This window comes from Taudactylus pleione, unplaced genomic scaffold (assembly GCF_031769625.1).
Source record: "Taudactylus pleione unplaced genomic scaffold, aTauple2 ptg000189l, whole genome shotgun sequence".
Classification (NCBI taxonomy): domain Eukaryota; kingdom Metazoa; phylum Chordata; class Amphibia; order Anura; family Myobatrachidae; genus Taudactylus; species Taudactylus pleione.
Window position 1 is genome coordinate 7,529,970 of NW_028284591.1, and position 25,042 is coordinate 7,555,011.

Here is a 25,042-nt window from a genome sequence, read left to right on the forward strand (position 1 = left end):
CTGGGAGGGATGTGTGTACTGAGATCCAGAGGGTGGGGTGTGTGTACTGAGATCCAGAAGGTGGGGTGTGCGTGTGTGTGTGTGTACTGAGATCCAGAGGGGTGTGTAGGTGTACTGAGATCCAGAAAGGTGTGTGTGTACGGAGATCAAGAAAGGTGGGTGGGTGTGTGTGTGTTTACGGAGATCCAGAAAGGTGGGTGGGTGTACTGAGATCCAGAAAGGTGTGTGTGTGTGTACGGAGATCAAGAAAGGTGTGTGCGTACTGAGATCCAGAGGGATGTGTGTGTGTGTACTGAGATCCAGAGCAATGTGTGTGTGTGTACTGAGATCCAGAGGGATGTGTGTGTACTGAGATCCTGAGGGATGTGTGTGTGTACTGAGATCCAGAAGGATGTGTGTGTGTGTGTACTGAGATCCAGAGGGATGTGTGCGTGTTTGTGTGTGTACTGAGATCCAGAGGGATGTGTGTGGGTACTGAGATCCAGAGGGATGTGTGTGTGTACTGAGATCCAGAGGGATGTGTGTGTGTGTACTGAGATCCAGAGGGATGTGTGTGTGTGTGTACTGAGATCCAGAGGGATGTGTGTGTGCGTACTGAGATCCAGAGTGATGTGTGTGTGTGTGTACTGAGATCCAGAGGGATGTGTGTGTGTGTGTGTGTACTGAGATCCAGAGGGATGTGTGTGTGTGTACTGAGGTCCAGAGGGGTAGGTGTGTGTGTGTGTACTGAGGTCCAGAGGGGTAGGTGTGTGTGTGTACGGAGGTCCAGAGGGGGAGGTGTGTGTGTGTACGGAGGTCCAGAGGGGGAGGTGTGTGTGTGTACGGAGGTCCAGAGGGGGCGGTTGTGTGTGTACGGAGGTCCAGAGGGGGCCGGTGTGTGTGTACTGAGATCCAGAGGGGCCGGTGTGTATGTGTACTGAGGTCCAGAGGGGGAGGTGTGTCTACTGAGGTCCAGAGGGGGAGGTGTGTGTTTGTACTGAGATCCAGAGGGGGCGGTTGTGTGTGTACTGAGATCCAGAGGGGGCGGTTGTGTGTGTACGGAGGTCCAGAGGGGGTGGGTGTGTGTACTGAGATCCAGAGGGGGCGGGTGTGTGTGTACTGAGGTCCAGAGGGGGCGGTTGTGTGTGTACTGAGATCCAGAGGGATGTGTGTGTGTGTGTGTACTGAGATCCAGAGGGATGTGTGTGTACTGAGATCCTGAGGGATGTGTGTGTGTACTGAGATCCAGAAGGATGTGTGTGTGTGTGTGTGTACTGAGATCCAGAGGGATGTGTGTGTGTGTGTGTACTGAGATCCAGAGGGATGTGTGTGTGTACTGAGATCCAGAGGGATGTGTGTGTGTGTACTGAGATCCAGAGGGATGTGTGTGTGTGTGTACTGAGATCCAGAGGGATGTGTGTGTGTGTGTGTACTGAGATCCAGAGGGATGTGTGTGTGTGTGTGTACTGAGATCCAGAGGGGTAGGTGTGTGTGTGTACTGAGGTCCAGAGGGGTAGGTGTGTGTGTGTACGGAGGTCCAGAGGGGTAGGTGTGTGTGTGTGTACGGAGGTCCAGAGGGGGAGGTGTGTGTGTGTACGGAGGTCCAGAGGGGGCGGTTGTGTGTGTACGGAGGCCCAGAGGGGGCCGGTGTGTGTGTACTGAGATCCAGAGGGGGAGGTGTGTCTACTGAAGTCCAGAGGGGGAGGTGTGTGTGTGTGTGTGTGTGTGTACTGAGGTCCAGAGGGGGCGGTTGTGTGTGTACGGAGGTCCAGAGGGATGTGTGTGTGTGTACTGAGATCCAGAGGGGGCGGTTGTGTGTGTACTGAGATCCAGAGGGGGCGGTTGTGTGTGTACGGAGGTCCAGAGGGATGTGTTTGTGTACTGAGGTCCAGAGGGGGCGGTTGTGTGTACTGAGATCCAGAGGGGGCGGGTGTGTATGTGTACTGAGATCCAGAGGGGGAGGTGTGTGTGTGTACTGAGGTCCAGAGGGGGGCGGTTGTGTGTACGGAGGTCCAGAGGGGCGGGTGTGTGTGTCCTGAGATCCAGAGGGGGCGGGTGTGTGTGTACTGAGATCCAGAGGGGCCGGTGTGTATGTGTACTGAGATCCAGAAGGGGAGGTGTATGTGTACTGAGGTCCAGAGGGGGAGGTGTGTGTGTGTGTGTACTGAGGTCCAGAGGGGGAGGTGTGTGTGTGTGTGTACTGAGGTCCAGAGGGGGAGGTGTGTGTGTGTGTGTGTGTGTACTGAGGTCCAGAGGGGGAGGTGTGTGTGTGTACTGAGGTCCAGAGGGGGAGGTGTGTGTGTGTGTGTGTGTGTACTGAGGTCCAGAGGGGGAGGTGTGTGTGTGTGTGTGTGTACTGAGGTCCAGAGGGGGAGGTGTGTGTGTGTACTGAGGTCCAGAGGGGGAGGTGTGTGTGTGTGTGTGTACTGAGATCCAGAGGGGGAGGTGTGTGTGTGTGTGTACTGAGATCCAGAGGGGGAGGTGTGTGTGTGTGTACTGAGATCCAGAGGGGGAGGTGTGTGTGTGTGTGTACTGAGATCCAGAGGGGCCGGTGTGTATGTGTACTGAGATCCAGAAGGGGAGGTGTATGTGTACTGAGGTCCAGAGGGGGAGGTGTGTGTGTGTGTACTGAGGTCCAGAGGGGGAGGTGTGTGTGTACTGAGGTCCAGAGGGGGAGGTGTGTGTGTGTGTGTACTGAGATCCAGAGGGGGAGGTGTGTGTGTGTGTACTGAGATCCAGAGGGGGAGGTGTGTGTGTGTACTGAGATCCAGAGGGGCCGGTGTGTGTGTACTGAGATCCAGAGGGGCGGGTGTGTGTGTACTGAGATCCAGAGGGGCGGGTGTGTACTGAGACCCAGAGATTGTGTGTGTACTGAGATCCACAGGGGTGTGTGTGTGTACTGAGATCCAGCGGGGCGGGTGTGTGTGCTGAGATCCAGAGGGGGGTGTGCATGTGTAACTGACATCCAGGGTTGAGGATCCTAGAATGTGTGTGTATCAAGATCACAGCTGATCATGTGAGGACCCTTTATTTTGTCAGCTCTTACACCATATTTTCTAGTGAGAGCTGAACAATGGATTTCCGCCTTCTTTCCCAACTCTGCACAGACTTTGGAATATGTCGATCTGCTTGTTAAAAATAATAAAATGGCTGATATCGCTAGTTTCCTCCCATCTTAGAGTCCATGATTCAGAAGTTTTCCTCTTCTGAGCTTTGTGTCCTGGAGAACTGTCTCATAGTGTAATCCATCATTTAGATCAGAGATTCTCAGTCCTCTCACCCACTATCCCCATGTTTTATTTTCTCACATAATCATGTGAGTACCTACAACCAGGTCATTGACCATTTTAGCAAAACGCGTGGCCATGTGTTGCGCTGAATCACCAGATTGCACTTCAGCGCTGAGCTTTTGCTACAGAATTTAATCAGAGCAGAGTACGGCTATCTTGTATATGATAGAATAATAGGTCAGTTTGATTGCATTGCCTGACCTGAGAAAGCAAAATGTCTGTGTGTGTAGTCCTGAGTCTTGAAAAGTAGTTCTAGCCTTCACTCGGTTTGCCTAGTTCTGAGCAGATGGATGCATTAGCTCTGGGTGCATTAGGAGGGGAGGGGGTGCATTAGCTCATGGTGCCTAGTCTTGAGAAGGTTGGATGCATTAGCTTGGGGTCACTAGTCCTGAGAATGTGGATGCATTAGCTCAGGATTTCTAACCTTGAGAAGGTGGATGCATTAGCTTGGGTGCCTAGTCCCAAGAATGTGGATGCATTAGCTCAGGGTGACTAGTCCTGAGAAGGTGGATGCATTAGCTCAGGGTGACTAGTCCCGAGAAGGTGTATGCATTAGCTCAGGGTGACTAATCTTGAGAATGTGGATGCATTAGCTCAGGGTGACTAGTCCCGAGAAGGTGTATGCATTAGCTCAGGGTGACTAATCTTGAGAATGTGGATGCATTAGCTCAGGGTGACTAGTCCTGAGAAGGTGGATGCATTAGCTCAGGGTGACTAGTCCTGAGAAGGTGGATGCATTAGCTCAGGGTGCCTAACCTTGAGAATGTGGATGCATTAGCTGGGATGCCTAGTCCTGAGAAGGTGGATGCATTAGCTCAGGGTGACTAGTCCTGAGAAGGTGTATGCATTAGCTCAGGGTGACTAGTCCTGAGAAGGTGGATGCATTAGCTCAGGGTGACTAGTCCTGAGAAGGTGGATGCATTAGCTCAGGGTGCCTAACCTTGAGAATGTGGATGCATTAGCTGGGATGCCTAGTCCTGAGAAGGTGGATGCATTAGCTGGGATGCCTATTCTTGAGAAGGTGAATGCATTAGCTGGGGTGCCTAATCCTGAGAAGGTGGATGCATTGGCTTTGGGTGCCTAGTCTTGAGAAGGTGGAGGTATTAGCTCTAGGGTAACTTGTCCTGGGAAGGTAGATGCACAAGCTTGGGGTTCCTTGTCCTGAGAAGGTGGATGCATTAGCTCAGGTGTCTTGTCCTGAGAAGGTGGATGCATTGGCTCTGGGTGCCTTGTCCTGAGAAGGTGGAGGTATTAGCTCTAGGGTACCTTGTCCTGGGAAGGTAGATGCACAAGCTTGGGGTGTATAGTCCTGAGAAGGTGGATTCACAAGCTTGGGGTGCCTTGTCCTGTGAAGGTGGATGCATTAGCTCAGGTGTCTTGTCCTGAGAAGGTGGATGCATTAGCTCAGGTGCATAGTCCTGAGGAGGTGGATGCATTGGCTTCGGGTGCCTTGTCCTGAGAAGGTGGAGGTAATAGCTCTAGGGTGCCTTGTCCTGGGAAGGTAGATGCACAAGCTTTGGGTGCCTAGTCCTGAGAAGGTGGATGCATTAGCTCAGGTGCCTAGTCCTGAGAAGGTGGATGCACAAGCTTGGGATGTTTAGTCCTGAGACGGTGGAGATGAGGCTGCACTACATAACATGACACTGTATAGCACTGAACCTGTCGAGCCCTGCAAAGTGACATCCTGATTGTTGCTCTTCCCCAGTCTTGGTCTCTGAAGCAGCCTCTTGGTTGTAATTATGCAGAAGATGTAAGCGCAGTGGAATGTTTTTCCTTGCATGGCACATTTTACAGGCTGCGAAGGGCAGCTCACTAGCTTTCTGCATGACCTCATCATCGCCTGTTTGTTATACAGCTGATTTTGGGTGGGACTATTTGGCTTCAGGCGGCGGACTACATTTTCTAGGGTAATTGTTCAAAATATTCACCTAAAGGGGATTTCAAGACTGTGTACTTCATCTCTAATGAAATGTTAATCCTATAAATCAAGTGTTCGAAGCATCAGCTTAAAGGACCATAGGTATATACATGAGTGGAATGTAATTGGACAGGTCTCAGGAGGTATACCAGAGGCGACATTACAAAACCATATTTTGTAATAAATTCCAGTAATAAAAAAAGACTGTGCTCCATATTGCCACGGTACATTAAAATCACATGATATTTCTGTTTTAAAGTTCACCTGCCTTCTACACATAGCGAAAATAAAAACTGTTTGCCCTAAAACATTATATGAGTGTGCTGGGAGCAGACAGGCTACATTAAGACCAGGAATTGGGGTAGTGGTTTCCACCCATGCAGTAAGTGTGATGTTACTTAGGTTACCAGTCATAGCAGGGCTTCCATGTGTCCGCTAACACTTCCCGTGTCTCCATTTATCATGTCTCATCAGCCATGTGGCGGCCCACCAGCACTGCCAAACCCCACCTGCCTGTCTTTTGGCCCTTGCCATTATTTAGAACACAAGGTTTTATATGTTTGATTCCTGCTAATAAGGTTGGGTGAGCTGTGATGGATGACGATTAGCGCTATGTGGTTCTCTCTGTCAAAATAGTTAGTTTTATCGGAGGAGGACAAGTGACCTTGTAAAGTGACGTATACATGTCACCTATACACTGTGGAGGCAGCCATTCTACGTAATGTTTCAGTAGTCATAAGAGGTTGCCTGTGCCTCATGCCTTACTGGATGTCTCTTCTGTATGAACTAAGAAGATACAAAATGCCTGTATCCATTAAGGGTCATATAAATGACTTTCTCTGCCAGGTCCCAAAAATGGGCTCTGTTTTATGTAGCCTGCCAAAAAATGAAACTCCTGTAGAATGCATTAAATTGCAGTAGTAGTGATTGAGTAGCACAGTGATTCTGTCAAATATTTCACTAATATGGACTTTAATGTTGTTTTTCAGGTGGAATATGGACAGTTTTGACCTTAGGTGGAGTGGGGAGTAAGCCGATCCCCTTACAGGAGCAGTCATCACCTCTTGCAAACCAAAGTCTACTCTTACTGCTAGTCCTTGCAAACTTAACCGATGCACCGGACTGTCCTAATCCGTTTCGAGAGGCCATCATGTCCTTCAGAAACACACAAGGTATGTTAGCTCAACAGCATAATAACAAACATACAATATACCATCAACATAATAACAAATATACAATATATACCAACTGAATTATAACAAATGTACAATACACCAACAGCATAATAACAAATTAACAAACATGCCAACAGCATAATAACAAACGTACACTACACCAATAGCATTATAACAAACATACTCTACACTAATGGCATAATAACAAACATACAATATACCAACAGCATAATAACAAATTAACAAACATGCCAACAGCATAATAACAAACGTACACTACACCAATAGCATTATAACAAACATACTCTACACTAATGGCATAATAACAAACATACAATATACCAACAGCATAATAACAAATTAACAAACATGCCAACAGCATAATAACAAACGTACACTACACCAATAGCATTATAACAAACATACTCTACACTAATGGCATAATAACAAACATACAATATACCAACAGCATAATAACAAACGTACACTACACCAATAGCATAATAACAAACGTACACTACACCAACAGCATAATAACAAACGTACACTACACCAATAGCATTATAACAAACATACTCTACACTAATGGCATAATAACAAACATACAATATACCAACAGCATAATAACAAACGTACACTACACCAATAGCATAATAACAAACGTACACTACACCAATAGCTTAATAACAAACATACACTACTCCAACAGCATAATAACAAACATACTCTACACCAACAGCATAATAATAAATGTACAATATACTCGTACCAACAGCATACTAACAAACATAGAATAAACCAACAGCATAATATCAAAGGTACACTGCGCCAACAGCATAATAATAAATGTACACTATGCCAACAGCATAATAACAAATGTACACTATGCCAACAGCATAATAACAAATATACATTATTACATCAACAGCATTTTGCAACCTTTCAGTTTACTGTAGGTTAAGTGGCTTGCTCACGAGTTAGTAACCCCAAGCATCTTTTTGTGTTAATCCCTGAAGGAAAAACTGCAAATATTGTTTACAAAGACATTTTGTGATCAATGTCTACAATATAAAATATACATCACAATATTAGATGCCACTACTGTCTTTGTAAAATTAGTACCACTGTGCAATAACAGACATCCACGCGAGCAAAGCTAAGGCCACACGCTAGTATACAATATACCAATAGCATAAATAATAAACAGTAAACCAAATCATACATTTATACCAACAGCATAATAATAAACATACACTATACCAACAGCATGATAATAAACATACAATATACCAACAGCATAATAACAAATCTACATTACCCCAAAAGCATATGTAACAAACATACAATGGACCAACAGTGTAATAACAATTATACAATACAAGTGACCCAAAGTCAAGGTGCCTTGTATGAAATATATGTACAATTATATTACTACAGTTTTGTATAGATTCCAAATTTGAGCAAGCAGGGCCACCTCACCTTCTGTTTCATTGGTTAGACAATAAAAATAATTTTCTAAGCTAAAACATATGCTAATGAGGCAAAATGTGTGTGGTTTAGTTTAGACCCAAAAGGTCCTTTTATAACAGGGGTGGGGAACCTTTTTTCTGCCAAGTGCCATTTTGATATATATAACATAATTCGTGGGCCCGGTGCAGGCCACGCCCCTCCATGTGACATCACATGGGGGTGGGCCATAAACGCCGGTGATTACAGCAATGCCCGGATCATCCTGAGGATGCTCTGGGGAGCTGTAAGGGCAGCAGTGTGACCGTCTGAAGTTTCCTAAAGACGCTCCAGGTGGCACTGCTGCATAGATTGTGGTCGCAGGGTGCCATTCTAGGCCCCCTGCCAACCAGATGAGGCTAACAGAAAAAAGCTCAGGGGGCCAGACCAAATGATTTCGAGGGCCTTATACGGTCCCCGGGCTTGAGGTTCCCTATCCCTGTTTTATAGAATTGACCTACAGTTTAAATGGAAGTTACAATATCATCTAAGTAAGTTGGGGGGGGGGAGCAGCACTATAGCTCCGCCCTCTTCTCGAAGCCCCTGAGGCTGCTCTGTGCAGCCGTTATTCTCCCATGCCTCGTGTAGTGTGTACGTGGACGTTACATCGTATGGGGTCATCGCAAGAACGTTGTGTCATTCAAGTGTTTACCCAGCTTTGGTCTCACAGTGCTTTGGTGACGTTTGAGAACTAGAGGACCAAAGAGTAACTGCAATTAATCGCAGACATTGCAACTTCTTGCCAACACCGCATTATGCAGCCATTTTAAGTTGGAGAACAAATATTTTCCCTTGAAGTGATGGATTGCACCAAGGATGTCTTCGAAAGGGTCTTTCTCCCTGATTTTTGACCACCACAGAATCTCGGCTGGGTAGGATTTGAAGTGGTGTCTTCCTGTACCCCTGCTTTTTTTTTTTTTTTTTTTTGCTTCACTTGGCTGTACCCCACATCCTTTCTCAGTGCTGTGTGGGGCTCTACTATCTACGCCCATGAAATGGTACCTGAGATTTACCTGGAAATGCTTGTAGCCTGATACATCTAGTTCTTTGGTCTGTAACCGAGCCGGGAATCTGAATAAATGATGGATTTCTCGGCTATTTCTACTTCAGGGTCCATGGGGTATCCACAGGATACCTTGGGGTATAGGTGATGACGTCAGGCATCGGGCACCATAGAGTTACGTTTTCAGCCTCCCAGGATGCACTAGGGTCCCCCTCCTATACCCCGCCCCCGAGCCAAGGCATCCCAGTTTCATTGGTGCCCGGCTCGGAGTCTGATGCACCTGTTTAGAGGGGGGCTAAGAATAGCCCCTGAAGTTTTTCTACAAGGCAGCTGTGGCTGCACATCTGGAGGTACAGCATGGACAGTCTTTCTTGACGTCCATGCTGTCTTCCCTACACCCTCGCCGGTACCACAACGGCGGTACTGATCCGGGGATGCTGGTAGGCATCTGGGTTCACAGCTAGCGGTGACCCCAGATGTTTGGGACCATGGCCGGATTTAAGGGGGACATCAGGTAAGCAGCGGGGTCCCACGGTGGGTCCCCACTGGAATATGGTCCGGAGTCCCCAGGCAGGGGGCTCCCTGGGGACTGGCTGCAGCGTGGAGCCAGGTTTCGGACCTGCGCTTCCACTACCCCCCTGGGACAGCGGACCGTAGCTGAGCGGTAGCGCTGCGGCGTCCCAGGGGTTAATTGCATGCCAGGGTAGCGTGCCTTCCCTGTACACAGTCGGCGCCTCCCCTGCTGCACACAGCCCTCTCTGCGCTGCCAATTGGCCCTGTGGCAGCGCTCCTCCCCCAGGCCGGCCTCCTCTCTGCTCCTCGGTGGCCATCTTTATGGAAGCATGGTGATCGCTGCTGGAAGCTGCTGATCGGTGGCATCGCGGTCTGGGTCCCCCAGCATACCTCTCCTCCGTTGGAACAGGTCTGTGTATGCAGCGCTGTGTCCTACCAGGCCCTGTGTCTGCGTAGTTGAGGATCAGCGCTGATAGTGCAGGGATTGATTTCTTTGCATAGTTTGTGACTGCTGCTAGCACTGCTGCCTGTACTTTCACTTTCTACTGTCAGCCATTTCACTGTCCCTGCTCTTCTTCTTCTGCTAAAGCCCTTGCGGTGCGGTGATTGCAGGGTGGTTCTCTCACTATACTAACGCGTATAAGTGAGAGTGGTCACATACTTGCCATCATGTCTGAAAGTGATTTTCCTCTCCAGCTTCTGTGTACTACATGTAAGGTACCTATAGGGGAGGGTAGCACGGAGGGGCTATGTCGGCCGTGTTTTTTATTGACGCGGCCAATTACTGTCACGGCTCCGGTACAGGAGCCGCCCTGGGCTTGTTTCGCTAAAGTGCTTACAACCCTAGTGGGCCAGTTAGCTCCGCAGCCTGCGTTCCCTCAAATGGGAGTGTCCCAGCAGTCAGTGGTGTCGTCACCCATGCAGGGTTTCCCGAAACAATTGATGGTACCCCACAGTCTCCCTATTTCCCCTCCTCAGGTCTCTCAGGAGCCTGCGTGGGTTAATTCTCTGACAAGTTCTGTGCAGCATTTGTCGGACGTGTTACAAGGGGAGTCTGTGTTGCAGCCTCACAAGCGGCCGGTAGTGTCTCTGTTCGCTCCTTATGAGGATGACGAGGGGACGACCGATGATGGGGAGATTCTGGATCTGTTGGACCAAGAACCTCGTCGGACGCTAAGTCTAAGGTTTATATGCCTGGCCTTATTCGTGCAGTCCGCACAGCTTTAGTTCTTGAGGATGAGGAGCCTCCGGTATCAAAATCCAAATATGCCTTTTTCAAAGATGTTAAAGGTGACGCCACAGTGTTTCCTCTTTCGGGTCAATTGGTGGACCACTTAGAGGAAGCGTGGAAACATCCTGGCAGACGGTATCAGCCTCAAAACGGTTTAGCAGTGGCTTATCCGTTTGCGGACAATTATTTTGCTAAGTGGGAATCCCCCACCACAGGTGGATTCTCATGTGACACGCCTAGTCCGAAGTGCCACATTGCCCATGCCCTCCATTTCCTCCTTAAAGGATGCCACGGACCGTAAGGTGGAAATCTGCCTGAAGTCAGTTTATTCCCTCGCAGGGGGGGGCAGCCAGGCCGGCTATGGCCATTTGTTGGGTAGCCAGAGCTATGGAGCGCTGGGCTGATAGTTTGGACGCGTCTTTCGATTCCGACTGTTCGGCTGAACAGACCGAGTTGATAGGCAATCTCCGGGATTCGGCCACTTACATTAACGAAGCGGCTTTAGATATCAGTACCCTGACTTCCCGGGTTTCTTCGGCAGCTGTGGCGGCTCGTCACACCTTATGGTTGCGATCTTGGAAGGTGGACGCCGATTCCAAAAAGGGTTTGGAAGCTTTGCCTTTTAATAGAGAAGTCCTATTTGGTCCGGATCTGGACAAAATTGTAGCCACGCTGGAGGCAGCCAAATCGGCATGTCTCCCGTCTGCTGCAGTTCCTTCCAGTTCAGGTACGTCGTCCTTTCGGCCTTACAGGGCCCAGGGTAGGCCTAAAGCACAGTCCTTTCCCTGTCAGGCTGGCCCCAAAAAATCAGCCAAGCCCCGGAAGCAGGCCTGGAGTACCAGACGTCCGGCCCCTAAGTCCGATGACAAACCTGCGGCCTGACGGTCCGGGGCTCCCTTTGGGGGATCCCAAAGTGGGAGGCCGCCTGCTGCAGTTCACCCAGTGTTGGTCGGTTACCACGACAGACACTTGGGTTCACGAGGTGGTTTCTCACGGGTATGCCCTCCTCTCCTTCCGGCACAGGCCCCCGTTCCGATTCTTCACCATGGGTCTTCCATCAGACGGGAACAAAGCCATGGAACTGCGGATGGTTTTGCACACTATGCTCCAGGCTGGAGTTATAGTGCCTGTTCCATTCTCCCAGAGGGGCCAGGGTTTCTATTCCAGTCTATTTTTGGTACAGAAACCCAATGGGTCGTACCGTCCGATCCTCAACCTCAAAGCACTCAACAAGTCTTTGCGGGTGCCGAGGTTTCTGATGGAGACCCTACGGTCCATCATTCTGGCACTGGTACCTGGGGATTACATGCTGGCGTTGGACATACAGGACGCTTACCTGCATGTCCCTATTCTTTTACGCCATCAACAGTTCCTCAGGTTTACAATCCGCAACGATCACTTCCAGTTCCGGGCGTTACCTTTTGGGCTGGCGACAGCACCACGTGTGTTCACCAAGGTTATGGCTGTCATGGCGGCTTCCCTGCGGCTTCTGTTGGTAGCAGGATCTCCAGAGCTCCTTCTACGCCACTTGGACCTGACGATTGCGGTACTCCAACGGCACGGCTGGTTAATAAACTGGCAGACGTCCACCCTGATCCCGTCTCAGAGGATTCCGCACCTCGGAGCCTTATTGGACTCTGGACAGCAAAGGATCTTTGTGACGGGGGAAAAGATCTCTGCCTTACAGTTGAGGGTGCGCAGTTGTCTGCAGAGTCGCCGGGTGTCTCTGCATTCGGCGATGAGGTTACCTGGGCTCCATGGTGTCAGTATTCGACATGGTGGAATATGCCCAGTTTCACTCCAGACCTCTGCAGCAATTGATCCTGTCCAAATGGAATGGACTGCCTCGGAGTCTAAGGTCCCAGACAATGGTGCTCACTCCGGAGGTTCGCCTGTCCCTAGCCTGGTGGTTGCAGACGACCCATCTCAACAAGGGTCGTCCGTTTTTGGGTGGCGAACTGGGTCCTATTGACGACGGACGTCAGTCTTCGGGGCTGTGGAGCGGTCACGGGTCCACACTTGTTCCAGGGCAGATGGACTCAGGCGGAAAAGATCTTGGAACTCCGCGCCGTTTTCAATGCTCTCCAGCAGGCCCATTGGGTTCTCCATGGTCATCCCGTGCAGGTCCAGTCGGACAACGCCACCACCGTGGCCTACATAAATCGGCAAGGAGGAACCCGAAGTCAGGCGGCACTCGTAGAGGTGTCCCGCATCCTGCTCTGGGCGGAGTGCAATCTCCCGGCCATATCAGCGGTATTCATCCTGGGAGTCCTCAACTGGGGAGCATGGCAGCATTTATTGCGCACAAAACTGGACAGTCAGGGAGGGATCTTGTTACGTTACTCTCAGGACATGACGTCCTAATACAGTAATACATGAGATGTGGGAATAATTGCATATACTATGACAGATACATTTGTGTTTGACTAACCCTAAAGTGAGATGATAAATTCTTTTGCTACTGTCTCTAAGATCATAATGATGAATATAAGTTACAGTGTAGAATGTATTCATGACCTTATGCCTCACACACAAGTAAAAGGCTTTATCAGGAACTTCTTACTACTATCAGCATTAATACTCTAATATAAAATGAGAAATTGTAAACCTATTTTTTATATAGTTTGTGCACAGGTCAAATACATTTGCACACACATCAAATATAGAACAAACACATCTGCACACATTACATCCTAATTTTCAATACAACATCACAATCAACCAAACAAATACAAGGCGAAACAAAGAAGGCTGACGAGCAGGAAAAAGGCGGTGGGGGGAAAACCGGGATGTAGTCAGGTTACCGGCGGCCGGGATCCCGACACGGGACTAAAGATAGGCATCGAAATCCCGACGCCTATCATTAGCCCCACGATGAAATCCCGATGCCCTGTATACCGAACGAAGGTAAGCCGGGTGTATTAGGTTGTAGTCGCGGTGGGGAGGGTTAGGTTTAGAAGCCCCCGGGGAGACTTAGGGTTAGGCTCTTGCTGTATGCTTTGTGTCATCGTCCTACTAGAGTATATATCTTATGGTCGCTAATGTAGCGATATATATTATCCATGTCCTGGTCCTGTATTATATTGTTCTGCAAGTCCTATATCAACAATTTGTTTATGTACTTTGTAAAGCGCTGCAGAACACTTGTGGCACCATATAAATAAATGATAATAATATGTTTTCCTAAACCCTGGGTCTCTCGCAGACTGGAGGAGATTTTCCTGTAAGATGTGTCGATGTTTCGTTCCCATTTAGTTTGTCCTGTGATTGGAGCAACTCTCCCAATAGCTTTATGTTCCTGCCACTATGCTGCATGTTAGGGACGCTGTTATTGGGCTTCGGCAGATTGTTAGGCTTCTACCAAACATGAAGCCAGAATGTCCTTTTTCTGTTTCCCGCACTTGGTACGAGGTCTCCCGTCTGCTTTCTTGTACACTCTCGCTGAGATTTTGTGTTTTTGCCATCATCCCATAAATTGCAGATTTCTGTGGTGTCTGAGCTACTGTTACACCATGCTCAGGTTCACAGACCTCTGCCATGGCCCACTGTGACTTTATCAGGGGTCCCGCCTCTTGGTGACCTCCATAAACAGAGCCCCCTCTGTCAGATGCTCCGTTTTATAGGACGGCCTTTTATAGACAAGTTGTCTTATTCTCTCCATCTCTTTATGGTGGACTTGACAGCGCTTCGGGAAAATACGTAAAGACTTGGAAATCTTGTTATATTCTTCCCATGATTTGTGATTTTCAATAAACCTTTAGCGGTGAAGCTCTTATTTGGAATTATACTGTGCAGACATGTTAAGCTTTAAAGCCATTAAAAAAAGGGAATGAATACCGATTTCCTCTATGATTGACCATTAATTGAGCATAATTTATTAAAATACTTATACAATTGCTTATGTTTGATTAAATCTACTTGAAAACTATCCTTCATGGATGATCATTAATAAGGCATCATCTGCGTTGACATACGTGGGCTTTACAATGCACCTCCAAATGTTCAGACTTTTAAATAGCACTTTCCTAAAGCCTCATGCTTTCCTATAGACATGGAGCTCCTCAGTGACATTAATACCGCGGCTGCTACCCCCATGCATATTACAGGAAAGGATTCATTTGTCATGTGACAGACGTGTTTAAGGTTCATTTCATTAGGGCATGCACATATTATTATACTCCCACGTCTGGGATGAATTCAGTTAGTGCAATGCTCGCCATGTGCCATCGGAGCGCCATAATGAAACCCTTCATTGTCCCATAAGGGTGCATATTAAAATATGCAAATTAGGGGCTACCATTAGTGCGGTGGATGTGCACACTGCATCGTCTTAATTGAGTCGACGCCATCATCTTTTGCTCAACTAGGATGTTTCCAGTACAGTTGTGGACGAGGACTGCACAGATAGCAGCAACGTATATCACAGTGATAGTCTTGTTGTCTTTGTGTGTGATTACATTACTAAGGACATCCTGCATGTGACAGTACGTGCCTTCCTGCTGCCTCCATTCCCCGCCTCACATCATGTCACTGCTCCTGAGAGTTATATAATGGAAGGATCAGAGTCCCCAGCAGCACAGGGTATTTAAGGAGATGAGTGAGTTAGTGAGGACAGGGCTGCATGTGACAGGGGCAGTGACATGATGTATGGAGGGGAATGGAGGCAGCAGGAAGTCAGACTGAGAGCTATATAGTGAGAGGAGCAGAGTCCCCAGCAGCACAGAGTATATCAGGAGATGAGTGATGTGTTAGTGAGGACAGGGCTACATGTGATAGGGGCAGTGATATGATGTGAGGAGGGGAATGGGGGCAGCAGGAAGCCACAGACTGATACCACTTTCAGACCTACATAAAAATCCCGGGTTTTTGCACGTGCATGCTCATTGATCCGGGATATTGGTATGTCTGAAAACTAACAACCCGGGGCGAGGGTCGGGCTGAGACCTGGGAATTTCCTGTGTCTAGGGGGTCTGAAAGGGGTATTAGTTATATAGTGGAAGGAACAGGGTCCCCCTCTGCCAGCAGTACAGAGTATATCAGGAGATGATGACATGTCAGTGAGGACAGGGCTGCATGTGACAGGGGCAGTAACATGATGTGATGGGGGGAATGGAGGCAGCAGGAAGCCACTGGCTGAGAGTTATATAGTGGAAGGAGCAGGTTCCCCAGCAGCACAGAGTATATCAGGAGATGAGTGATGTGTCAGTGAGGACAGGGCTGCATGTGACAGGGGCAGTGACATGATGTGAGGAGGGGAATGGAGGCAGCAGGAAGTCACAGGCTGAGGGTTATATACTGGTAGGAGCAGAGTCATAGTTGATAAATGAGAGCCTCTTATGCAGTAATAAATACATATAAATATATATAAATCTTTATACACCCAACTTGTGTTTTTTTTCATGTTTTTCTTCCAGATAGCTCTGTTCCACCCAGCCCGAGTCCTCACTCTTTCCAGATAAATTTCAATAGTCTGTATACTGCCCTATGTGATCAGCAGAAGTCTGACCAGGCCACGCTGCTCCTGTATACGTTACTGCACCAGAACAGCAATGTTCGGACGTACATGTTGTCTCGGACCGACACTGAAAGCCTTGTAAGTATTACAGCTCCATATATAACTACACCTTCAATTATATTTGGTTTTATTAAATATATATCTTAGTATCAAAAATAGTACTTTGTGCTCTTCTCATGGTACATCTGACATGCACATTGTACCCCGATTTATGTGTATATGAAAATCTGCCCAGCCAGTGAAGTTGTGTCTAAGTGACTGATCTGGGCTCGGGCTGCTTGGCCTCCATCACCCACCTAAGCCCTGCATTTATTACAATAGTCACATAGCACTTATTAGCTTTGAGCACATACTATGTACCTGTCATATTGTCCCTCCCTGATCCCATTGTTATCTGTGAAGTCACTGCCTGACCGGAATGGATGTTGCTGGACTGACCATAGGTATCACAACAGCAGCACACGTGTGTAGCCATCTACAGTCAGAGGGTCTGATTCAGAGCCGCTCGTAAGCGGCCGCTCGTTCGTTCTGACCGATGTTCGCACATCTGCGCATGCGTACGGATTGTAATACGCATGTGCGAACCAGTCAGTGCGGCCGAAAATCGTTTGTTCGCTATATAGCGAATGCCTGCTATTTTGAGTGACAGAAGGAGGCGTATGTGGGTGGTAACAGGGGAAGGTGCTTGAAAACGGGGGTGTGGAATTAGATCGCAGGCGTGCTTAAAGGTCAAAACGGGCGTTTTAAGGGAGTGCATAATTAATACAGCAGCGTCATTGACCACGTCACTTGTTTTTTTTTAACCCCGAACTGCTCGCAAAATAGCGGTTGAAAAAACCAGTCACAAGAATAGCGAGCAGTTCATACGCTGTTCGATGTGCTCGATTAATCTAATAAATAGCGGACATGACGTAGGATGCGAGCGGCCAGGGGGCGTATTTTTCTAAATTACAACCGCAAGTTTTGCTCTCTCGTTCAGACTTAGAGGCGTGAACAGACCGCAATTAGCGAACGGTTCATTTGAATAGCCACCCCTTGTTTTAGAACGAACGACCGCAAATAGCGAGCGGCTCTGAATCAGGCCCAGAGTCTCCGTACTCTCCACAGATGATAATGTATGTAACAGGTGGAGGGTCATTCCGTGGTAACTCACGTTACAAAGTGACATAGCAAGTATTTGCATGGCTATCAACAGCAAAAGGAATTTATTAGAAATTTATTTTATTTACTGAGAAAATAATAAGACCGTTCATGCTTTAAAAAGCTGTATACAGGAATTGCTAATTGTTTGCTATGTCACTTTGTAACGTGAGTTACCATGGAATGACCCTGGAGTATCGTAGCAAAACGTTACATGCTGAATAATCTAAGCAGAGTATATTTCCTGTACAAACATATAGGGCCTCATTCAGAGGCGGTCGTAGTATGCAAGCGGTCGTTCTGAAACAGGGCGGCCGCTTGCATCCTGAACGGCCGCCTCCATGTCGGTCGTTAGGCTGTGGGTTAACACCCACAGCTCTAACGACTGCTAAGGGTGATGGTCGCGATGGTCAAGACCATCGCGACCATCGGGGCTTACGACGAGACCCTAAGGTAGGGTCTCGTCAACCTTAAACAGAGCAGGAAGCTCCCCACTGACATCACTGATGATGTCAGTGGGGCCGCCCCCAAACGGCAAGCGTTCCGATAGGAACGCCTCCGTTTGGCCGGGCACGCCCCCGGCCCGCCCAGCAAACGGAGCGAGTTGTCACTCAACATCGACAGCTCGCCCCGTCTGCTACGAGACCCCTAACAACGGATCACACGTCGTTAGCCTGGTCTCGCGCATGCGCACGACGGAGCCGGCTCCGTCGTGCGCATTCTCACTGGAGCAACATCGACCCGCTTGCGAGCTCGTAGAGCTAACGACCGGGTCTGAATAAGCTCCATAGTGTGCAATGGTGTGTCTGTTAATTAGTTGTCTGTGTTTCTCTGAGGGTTATCTTGGTGTTTAGGCAGACCTGTAACTGTGCATTAACCTGTATATATCATTTGCTTTATTAAAACGTAACACTGTGTGCATTTGCCAGTGTCTGAGAGGCTCTTTATATATTTTGGGGAATTAACAGGAGACGATGTTCTCGCCATCTTAGTGCCAGGTAAGGGGCGCAGAGGTCGGACCGCGTTCTTTTATGGAACCTCTGTTACCCTCAGAGGGACAGCAGGAGTTATGTAGCTTCCTGATGATACTGTGGTTTGCCATGTAACTGATGATGTGATGAGGCTGCAATGTACTAACACTCACCTGGCCTGGTCTAAAGGTGCTGCCCATACTGGAGATTTTGTACCATGTGGAAGAGAGGAATTCCCACCACGTTTACATGGCTCTCATCATCCTGCTCATCCTGACAGAAGATGACGGCTTCAACCAGTCCATCCATGAAGTGGTAAGTCCTACCTCCGAGTCTGCGGAGATGAATGTGTGTGTACATGATTCTCGCCTTTCACAGTACATTATCCCTGGTGCATGGCTTAGTACATATGTCACCTGATTGGGGAGGGGATAGGACAGCGAACGACGTATACATTCAGGATAGGTGACAGACAGCACATGCATTTATCTCTATCATGTGGATTCTCCTGCGCTATTAAGCAAGAAAACATTTTGAAGTCTAAACCCCTTTTAATCAGGATTTCCCCGAAATCATTTATTGTACAATTAAAAGCCAAAGTTCACAAATAAATATAATTGTGAAACTTGTAGCCCCTCATGTTGCTGTTGAACTACAAGTCCCAGCATGTCATGTTGACCTCTGGCGGGATCTGGAGACGATGAATCCACAGGTAATGTGTGATCTCATTTAGCCAGATTCTCCTTCTCCATTATTAGTGAATAGGTGACATAAATCCAGCATTACTGATTATTCCATGCTTTATTTTCCATCCACTTTTTATGGTTTTAGCCCAGTGGGAACTGCTGACAGCCACTGACTGTGGCACAGAGCTAGTAACGGGACATGTTTTCTAGATGTTCCTGTGTTGGATCTTTAGTATTGGTTCCTCGGCATTGGGATGATGAGTTTGATTCCCAGCCATGTCACCGTTTGTGTGAAGTTTGTATGTTCTCTCTGCACTTACATGGGTTTCCTCTTATGTTCAAAAAACATACTGGTAAGCTATTTGGCTGCTGATTAAAAATGTGCACGTACGTGTGGAATTTAGACTGTAAGCTCCAATGGGGCAGTGCCTGATGTGAGTGATCATATCTGTGCAGCGATGCGTAATTGGCGGCGATATAGAAATAAACGGTCACACTGATACCTATGGTTAGATTTCCTTTCAGTATACATACAACAAACACTTTATCACATGTTGTTATCACATCCTAGGTGACTGATCATGTTTTTATTTTGGTTATTTGTTTACTCTTGTTTTGTTTGTTACAGATTTCATTATTTGTTTTTTATACATAAAAAAATGTCATTAACTATTCCAGATTACTCACTTGTGGGTTGTGTTTAGAGCACAGGTTCCCAAACTCGGTCCTCAAGGCACCCTATCCATCCAGGTTATAAGGATATCCATGGTTGAGCACAGATGGCTAAATCAAGACTGAGCTACTAATTAAGTGTATAGGAAAGGGTCCTGGACTGCACACCCTGAATATATATAATGGGAGGAGCTACCTGTTGATACGATTATTGCAGGCACAGAAACAGACAAATCACAGAGGCACAATTCCAAATGACTGATTTTATATAAATACTTTATGCAATAAAATTTTGCAATAAATAAATAGAGGTTTTTAGCATACCAATGAAATCGGCTGAGCCCAAGCATAGTTATCCATGAAACCTGAGGGCCGAGTTTGGTAACCCCTGGTTTAGAGACTGAATTGTGTGTAATAATCTGTGTTCATTGCTCCATACCTGTCCCTGTCACTGACTGTCCTGTATCTCCTAGTAGCATAGTGACATTTCCATGTGGTTCTGGTATTCCTCTGCGGTGGCTTTTCTAGAAAAAGTCTGCGGGTGTAGTTTTTTTTTTTTTTTATTGAATTTCTCTCTTAGCAACTCCCTTGCATGTAATGTTGTTCATATGGAAATAATAAAATGTTGAACAATAACCTGCTATAAAACACTGCTGCCCGTTCCTCACTGCACAGCACTCACAGAATAAAGACGTCAATGTTTCAGTCATAATAGGATTTTACAGGAGGCGCACCGTGGCCCTTTACGTCCTGGGAGAGCGGTGCCAGCTGGTGGTGTAACCCGTAACTGAGCGTAGCTGATTTACAGCACGGCCAGAGACAGGGGAGATGTCAGGGCACAGACACGGCAATGGGAGTGGTGTAGGATCGTCAGTGTTACACTGGGATGAGATGGAGACCAAACAATACACAGGAGTCTGGGGGACAGTTATGGAAACTGTGTATCGGTATCTATGCATGAAAACTACTGTAACCCACTATCAGATCTTCACTAGATTATTTTTCTACTTCAGCTAAAATATAGATGTTTTTTAACCCCATCTGTACGGCTATAGGATATGTATAAAAAGGGAATACTTAGATAAAGTAAAGGCCCCCATACATCAGAGATTGATTGCAGCAATCGTGCAATTTGCAATCGATTGTGTATAAAAATCTTTCCCTTTTTCAATCGATTGTGGCGATTCTGCAATCGATTGAAAAAGGGAAAGGTTTTTATACACAATCGATTGCAAATTGCACGATTGCTGCAATCAATCTCTGATGTATGGGGGGCCTTTAGTTAAATAGTATATTGCTAAAAGCCTGCTTATTCCATATTCTAAAGGAGATGCACTTCCACAGCCTATACAACTTGCCATACTTCTGTCGGCTTATTAAAAGGCTTGGTACGTACCCGACCACTAGAAATCCACGTTGGCTAAAACAACATTTTTTAACCCCTTCTGCCTGGCTATATGATATGTATAAAAAGGGATCATTTACTAAAATAAGCCAAACAATGAATGCAGTGACTTCTCTTCACCCTTTTTGCCATTTATTTTGTGCTATATATTTTTTACAATTTTTCGCAGATTTTTTAAATTGGAAACAAATAAGTTATATTTTGTTATGGCTTTATATGAACCCAGGGCACTTAGCTCTCAGGTGCCTTACTTCTTCCTCTGTTGCATAACAATATTGTCTTTTTAAGAACCTCCATGGTTGGAAAACTATATAAATGTATAACAATTGTTGAAGACACAGTTACATTTTTGGATAAGAATTAATGAGGAAGGGGGGTTTTGAATTCAGTTTACAACCAAATACTGGTGCTGCTGACTATATGTATTAAACAAATTGGGAGGGGGGGGGGGGGCGGGAGGTGAAAGTCTGGATGCAATGATTACAGGACCTCGTCCCACGTCTCTACAATGGCAGCTGTATTTCATCATGTGTGTGTGTTACATCGAAGTAACATTAAAGCAACAAGTACTTGTGTATTGGTGTTTTATCTCCCACAAGATACTGTACTAGTATCCCAGTGTACACATTGTATAAGCTAAGAACTTTGTATTCAGGTCTCTTTGGAAATGAAAGCGTAAACGCCGTAAAGTACCCCGGACGCACGATGTGTGGTGTGAATGAGGAATGGGACCGTTAGAGATAAAGTTCAGCATTCCCTCTTTATTGAGGCAGTAAAGTATATCGCCGCTGTCTGAGTGTTTGATGAGAGACCTCGTGATGTTTGGAGCCGTTCCACATTCTTTACGCATATTGTATTATAATGCAGTGAGTGCTGTGATGTGGACGATGCTATGTGGGCGCCATTTGTTCTCAATAATTCAGCCGGAAGGATGATCAGCCCCCTCCCCACACACACACACTTCTTCTCTTTCTCCCCCCACTTACTCTATCTCTCCCATCAGCCCCCTCCCCACACACACACACTTCTTCTCTTTCTCCCCCCACTTACTCCATCTCTCCCATCAGCCCCCTCCCCACACACACTTCTTTCTCCCCCCACTTACTCCATCTCTCCCATCAGCACCCTCCCCACACACACACACTTCTTTCTCTCCCCACTTACTCCATCTCTCCCATCAGCCCCCTCCCCACACACTCACACTTCTTCTCTTTATCCCCCCACTTACTCCATCTCTCCCATCAGCCCCCTCCCCACACACACACACTTCTTTCTCCCCCCACTTACTCCATCTCTCCCATCAGCCCCCTCCCCACACACACACACACTTCTTTCTCCCCCGACTTACTCCGTCTCTCACATCAGCCCCCTCCCCACACACACACACTTCTTTCTCTCCCCACTTACTCCATCTCTCCCATCAGCCCCCTCCCCACACACTCACACTTCTTCTCTTTCTCCCCCCACTTACTCCATCTTTCACATCAGCCCCCTCCCCACACACTCACACTTCTTCTCTTTCTCCCCCATTTACTCCGTCTCTCACATCAGCCCCCTCCCCACACACACACTTATTCTTTCTCCCCCACTTACTCCATCTCTCACATCAGCCCCCTCCCCACACATACACACACTTCTTCTCTTTCTCCCCCACTTGCTCCATCTCACCCCCCCTCCCCACACACACACTCACACTTCTTCTCTTTCTCCCCCACTTACTCCATCTCTCCCATCAGCCCCCTCCCCACACACGCAAACACTTCTTCTCTTTCTCCCCCACTTACTCCATCTCTCCCATCAGCCCCCTCCCCACACACACACTTCTTTTCTTTCTCCCCCCACTTACTCCATCTCACTCCCCCCTCCTCCCCACACACAAACACTTCATCTTTCTCCCTCACTTACTCCATATCTCCCATCAGCCCCCTCCCCACACACAAACACTTCTTCTCTATCTCCCCCACTTACTCCATCTCTCACATCAGCCCCCTCCCCACACACAAACACTTCTTCTCTTTCTCCCCCACTTACTCCATCTCTCACATCAGCCCCCTCCCCACACACAAACACTTCTTCTCTTTCTCCCCCACTTACTCCATCTCTCACTTCAGCCCCCTCCCCACACACACACACACACCTTCTCTTTCTCCCCCACTTACTCCATCTCACTCCCCCCCTCCTCCCCACACACACAAACACTTCTTCTTTCTCCCCCCACTTGCTCCATCTCTCCCATCAGCCCCCTCCCCACACACACACACTTCTTCTCTTTCTCCTCCACTTACTCCATCTCACTCCCCCCCCCTCCCCACACACACAAACACTTCTTCTCTTTCTCCCCCCACTTACTCCATCTCTCCCATCAGCCCCCTCCCCACACACACACTTCTTTTCTTTCTCCCCCCACTTACTCCATTTCTCACATCAGACCCCTCCCCACACACAAACACTTCTTCTCTTTCTCCCCCACTTACTCCATCTCACTTCAGCCCCCTCCCCACACACACACACTTCTTCTCTTTCTCCCCCACTTACTCCATCTCACTTCCCCCCCTCCCCACACACACACTTCTTCTCTTTCTCCTCCACTTACTCCATCTCACTCCCCCCCCCCCCTCCCCACACACACAAACACTTCTTCTCTGTCTCCCCCACTTACTCCATCTCTCCCATCAGCCCCCTCATCTTTCGATTTCTCTCATCAGCACTTAGTTTTATTATATATATATATATTATCCTTTGTTTTGCTTTTTTGTTGTCATCTTTACTATTGTACTTTTGGGGCGTCCTCACCTTTTCTCCTCTATAGAGTGTTTTTTCTTTCTGTACATGGCTTGTAAACCCCTATCCGCCTCTTTCCTTCCTTCTATACTGTTATACATCTTTGGTTGGTCATAATGTTCTACAGCAAAAAAGAAGGGGGGGAGGAGCTTGCAGTCCAGCTCCTCCCCTATTTAAAACCATGTGAATTGTTGCAGTCTATTATAGATGTTTTGATCATTAGATTTCTTAGTGCTTATAGTGTGCACCTGCTCCTCCCCCCCTTCTTTTTTGCTGTAGAACTACTGGTCTCAGCATGGTAGCACATATTATCATGTGTAATATTAGGATGTGCAGCCCAGCCCCTCCCCTATCCTGTGTGTGTATGTAAGGTACATTCTGAAGGTGAGACCCCTTCTCCTGGGCTAGCACTCCTCCTACCTGCCCCAGGTGATTATAATTGGTATGGGTCCCCTGCATTGCAGTACACACATCTAATGGGCCATATGATAGGCAAGTCCTAGATAAATTTATTAGTGTGTCAGTATTAGAGATGTTAGGGACCCACCTATATAAGGTTCGCCGTGACGTGGTAGGTGGGCAAACATCTTTGGACAAACATGTACTAAGAAACCTCACATTTAAAACCATGTGAATTATTGCAGTTTACTATAGATGTTTTGATCATTAGTATTCTTAGTGCTTATAGTGTGCACCTGCTCCTCCCCCCCTTCTTTTTTGCTGTAGAACTACTGGTCTCAGCATGGTAGCACCTATTATCATGTTTAATATTAGGATGTGCAGCCCAGCCCCTCCCCTATCCTGTGTTCATAATGTTGCAATGTTATTGGGTGATTATTAGGAGTGGCTGTGTTGTCATCATGATGTGGTGTGTGATGAATAAAGCTGGGTACACACTGTACGATATATCGTTCCCTCGTACACATTGTACAGTGTGTACTCCCGTTCATTCATTCCCGATGGCCGTTCATCGCATCATCCAATCTGCTGTCCTGCACGTCAGATGGGACCATGCAATGAACAATACATTGCGCCATCGTACGCTGGATTGTGCAGTGTGTACGGCACGTACAATGTATCTTTACTTCACATTAAATCATCGCTGGGTCGCGCCATTGTATGGCGTGTACCCAGCTTAAGTGTGGGAAGTAACAAAAGTGTTTGGAGACTCTAGACGTGTGCTATGCCGCATCTCTCTGGAAGTGACATCACTGACACTGGTGAGATGCGGCGTAGTTCAAGCCAACTGTCATTACA

The 25,042-nt window shown here is 47.4% G+C and overlaps 1 protein-coding gene across 3 annotated transcripts in view; it reads left to right on the plus strand.

The window, feature by feature from the left end:
- Window positions 1-25,042, plus strand: part of DYM (dymeclin) — a 408,809-nt gene that overhangs the window by 166,382 nt on the left and 217,385 nt on the right. For all 3 annotated transcript variants that reach the window (XM_088476488.1, XM_088476487.1, XM_088476489.1), the window contains exons 9-11: window positions 6,177-6,359; window positions 16,030-16,208; window positions 18,431-18,556. In XM_088476488.1, the coding sequence (XP_088332614.1) occupies window positions 6,177-6,359; window positions 16,030-16,208; window positions 18,431-18,556 (488 nt within the window). The remainder of the gene's footprint in view (window positions 1-6,176; window positions 6,360-16,029; window positions 16,209-18,430; window positions 18,557-25,042) is intronic.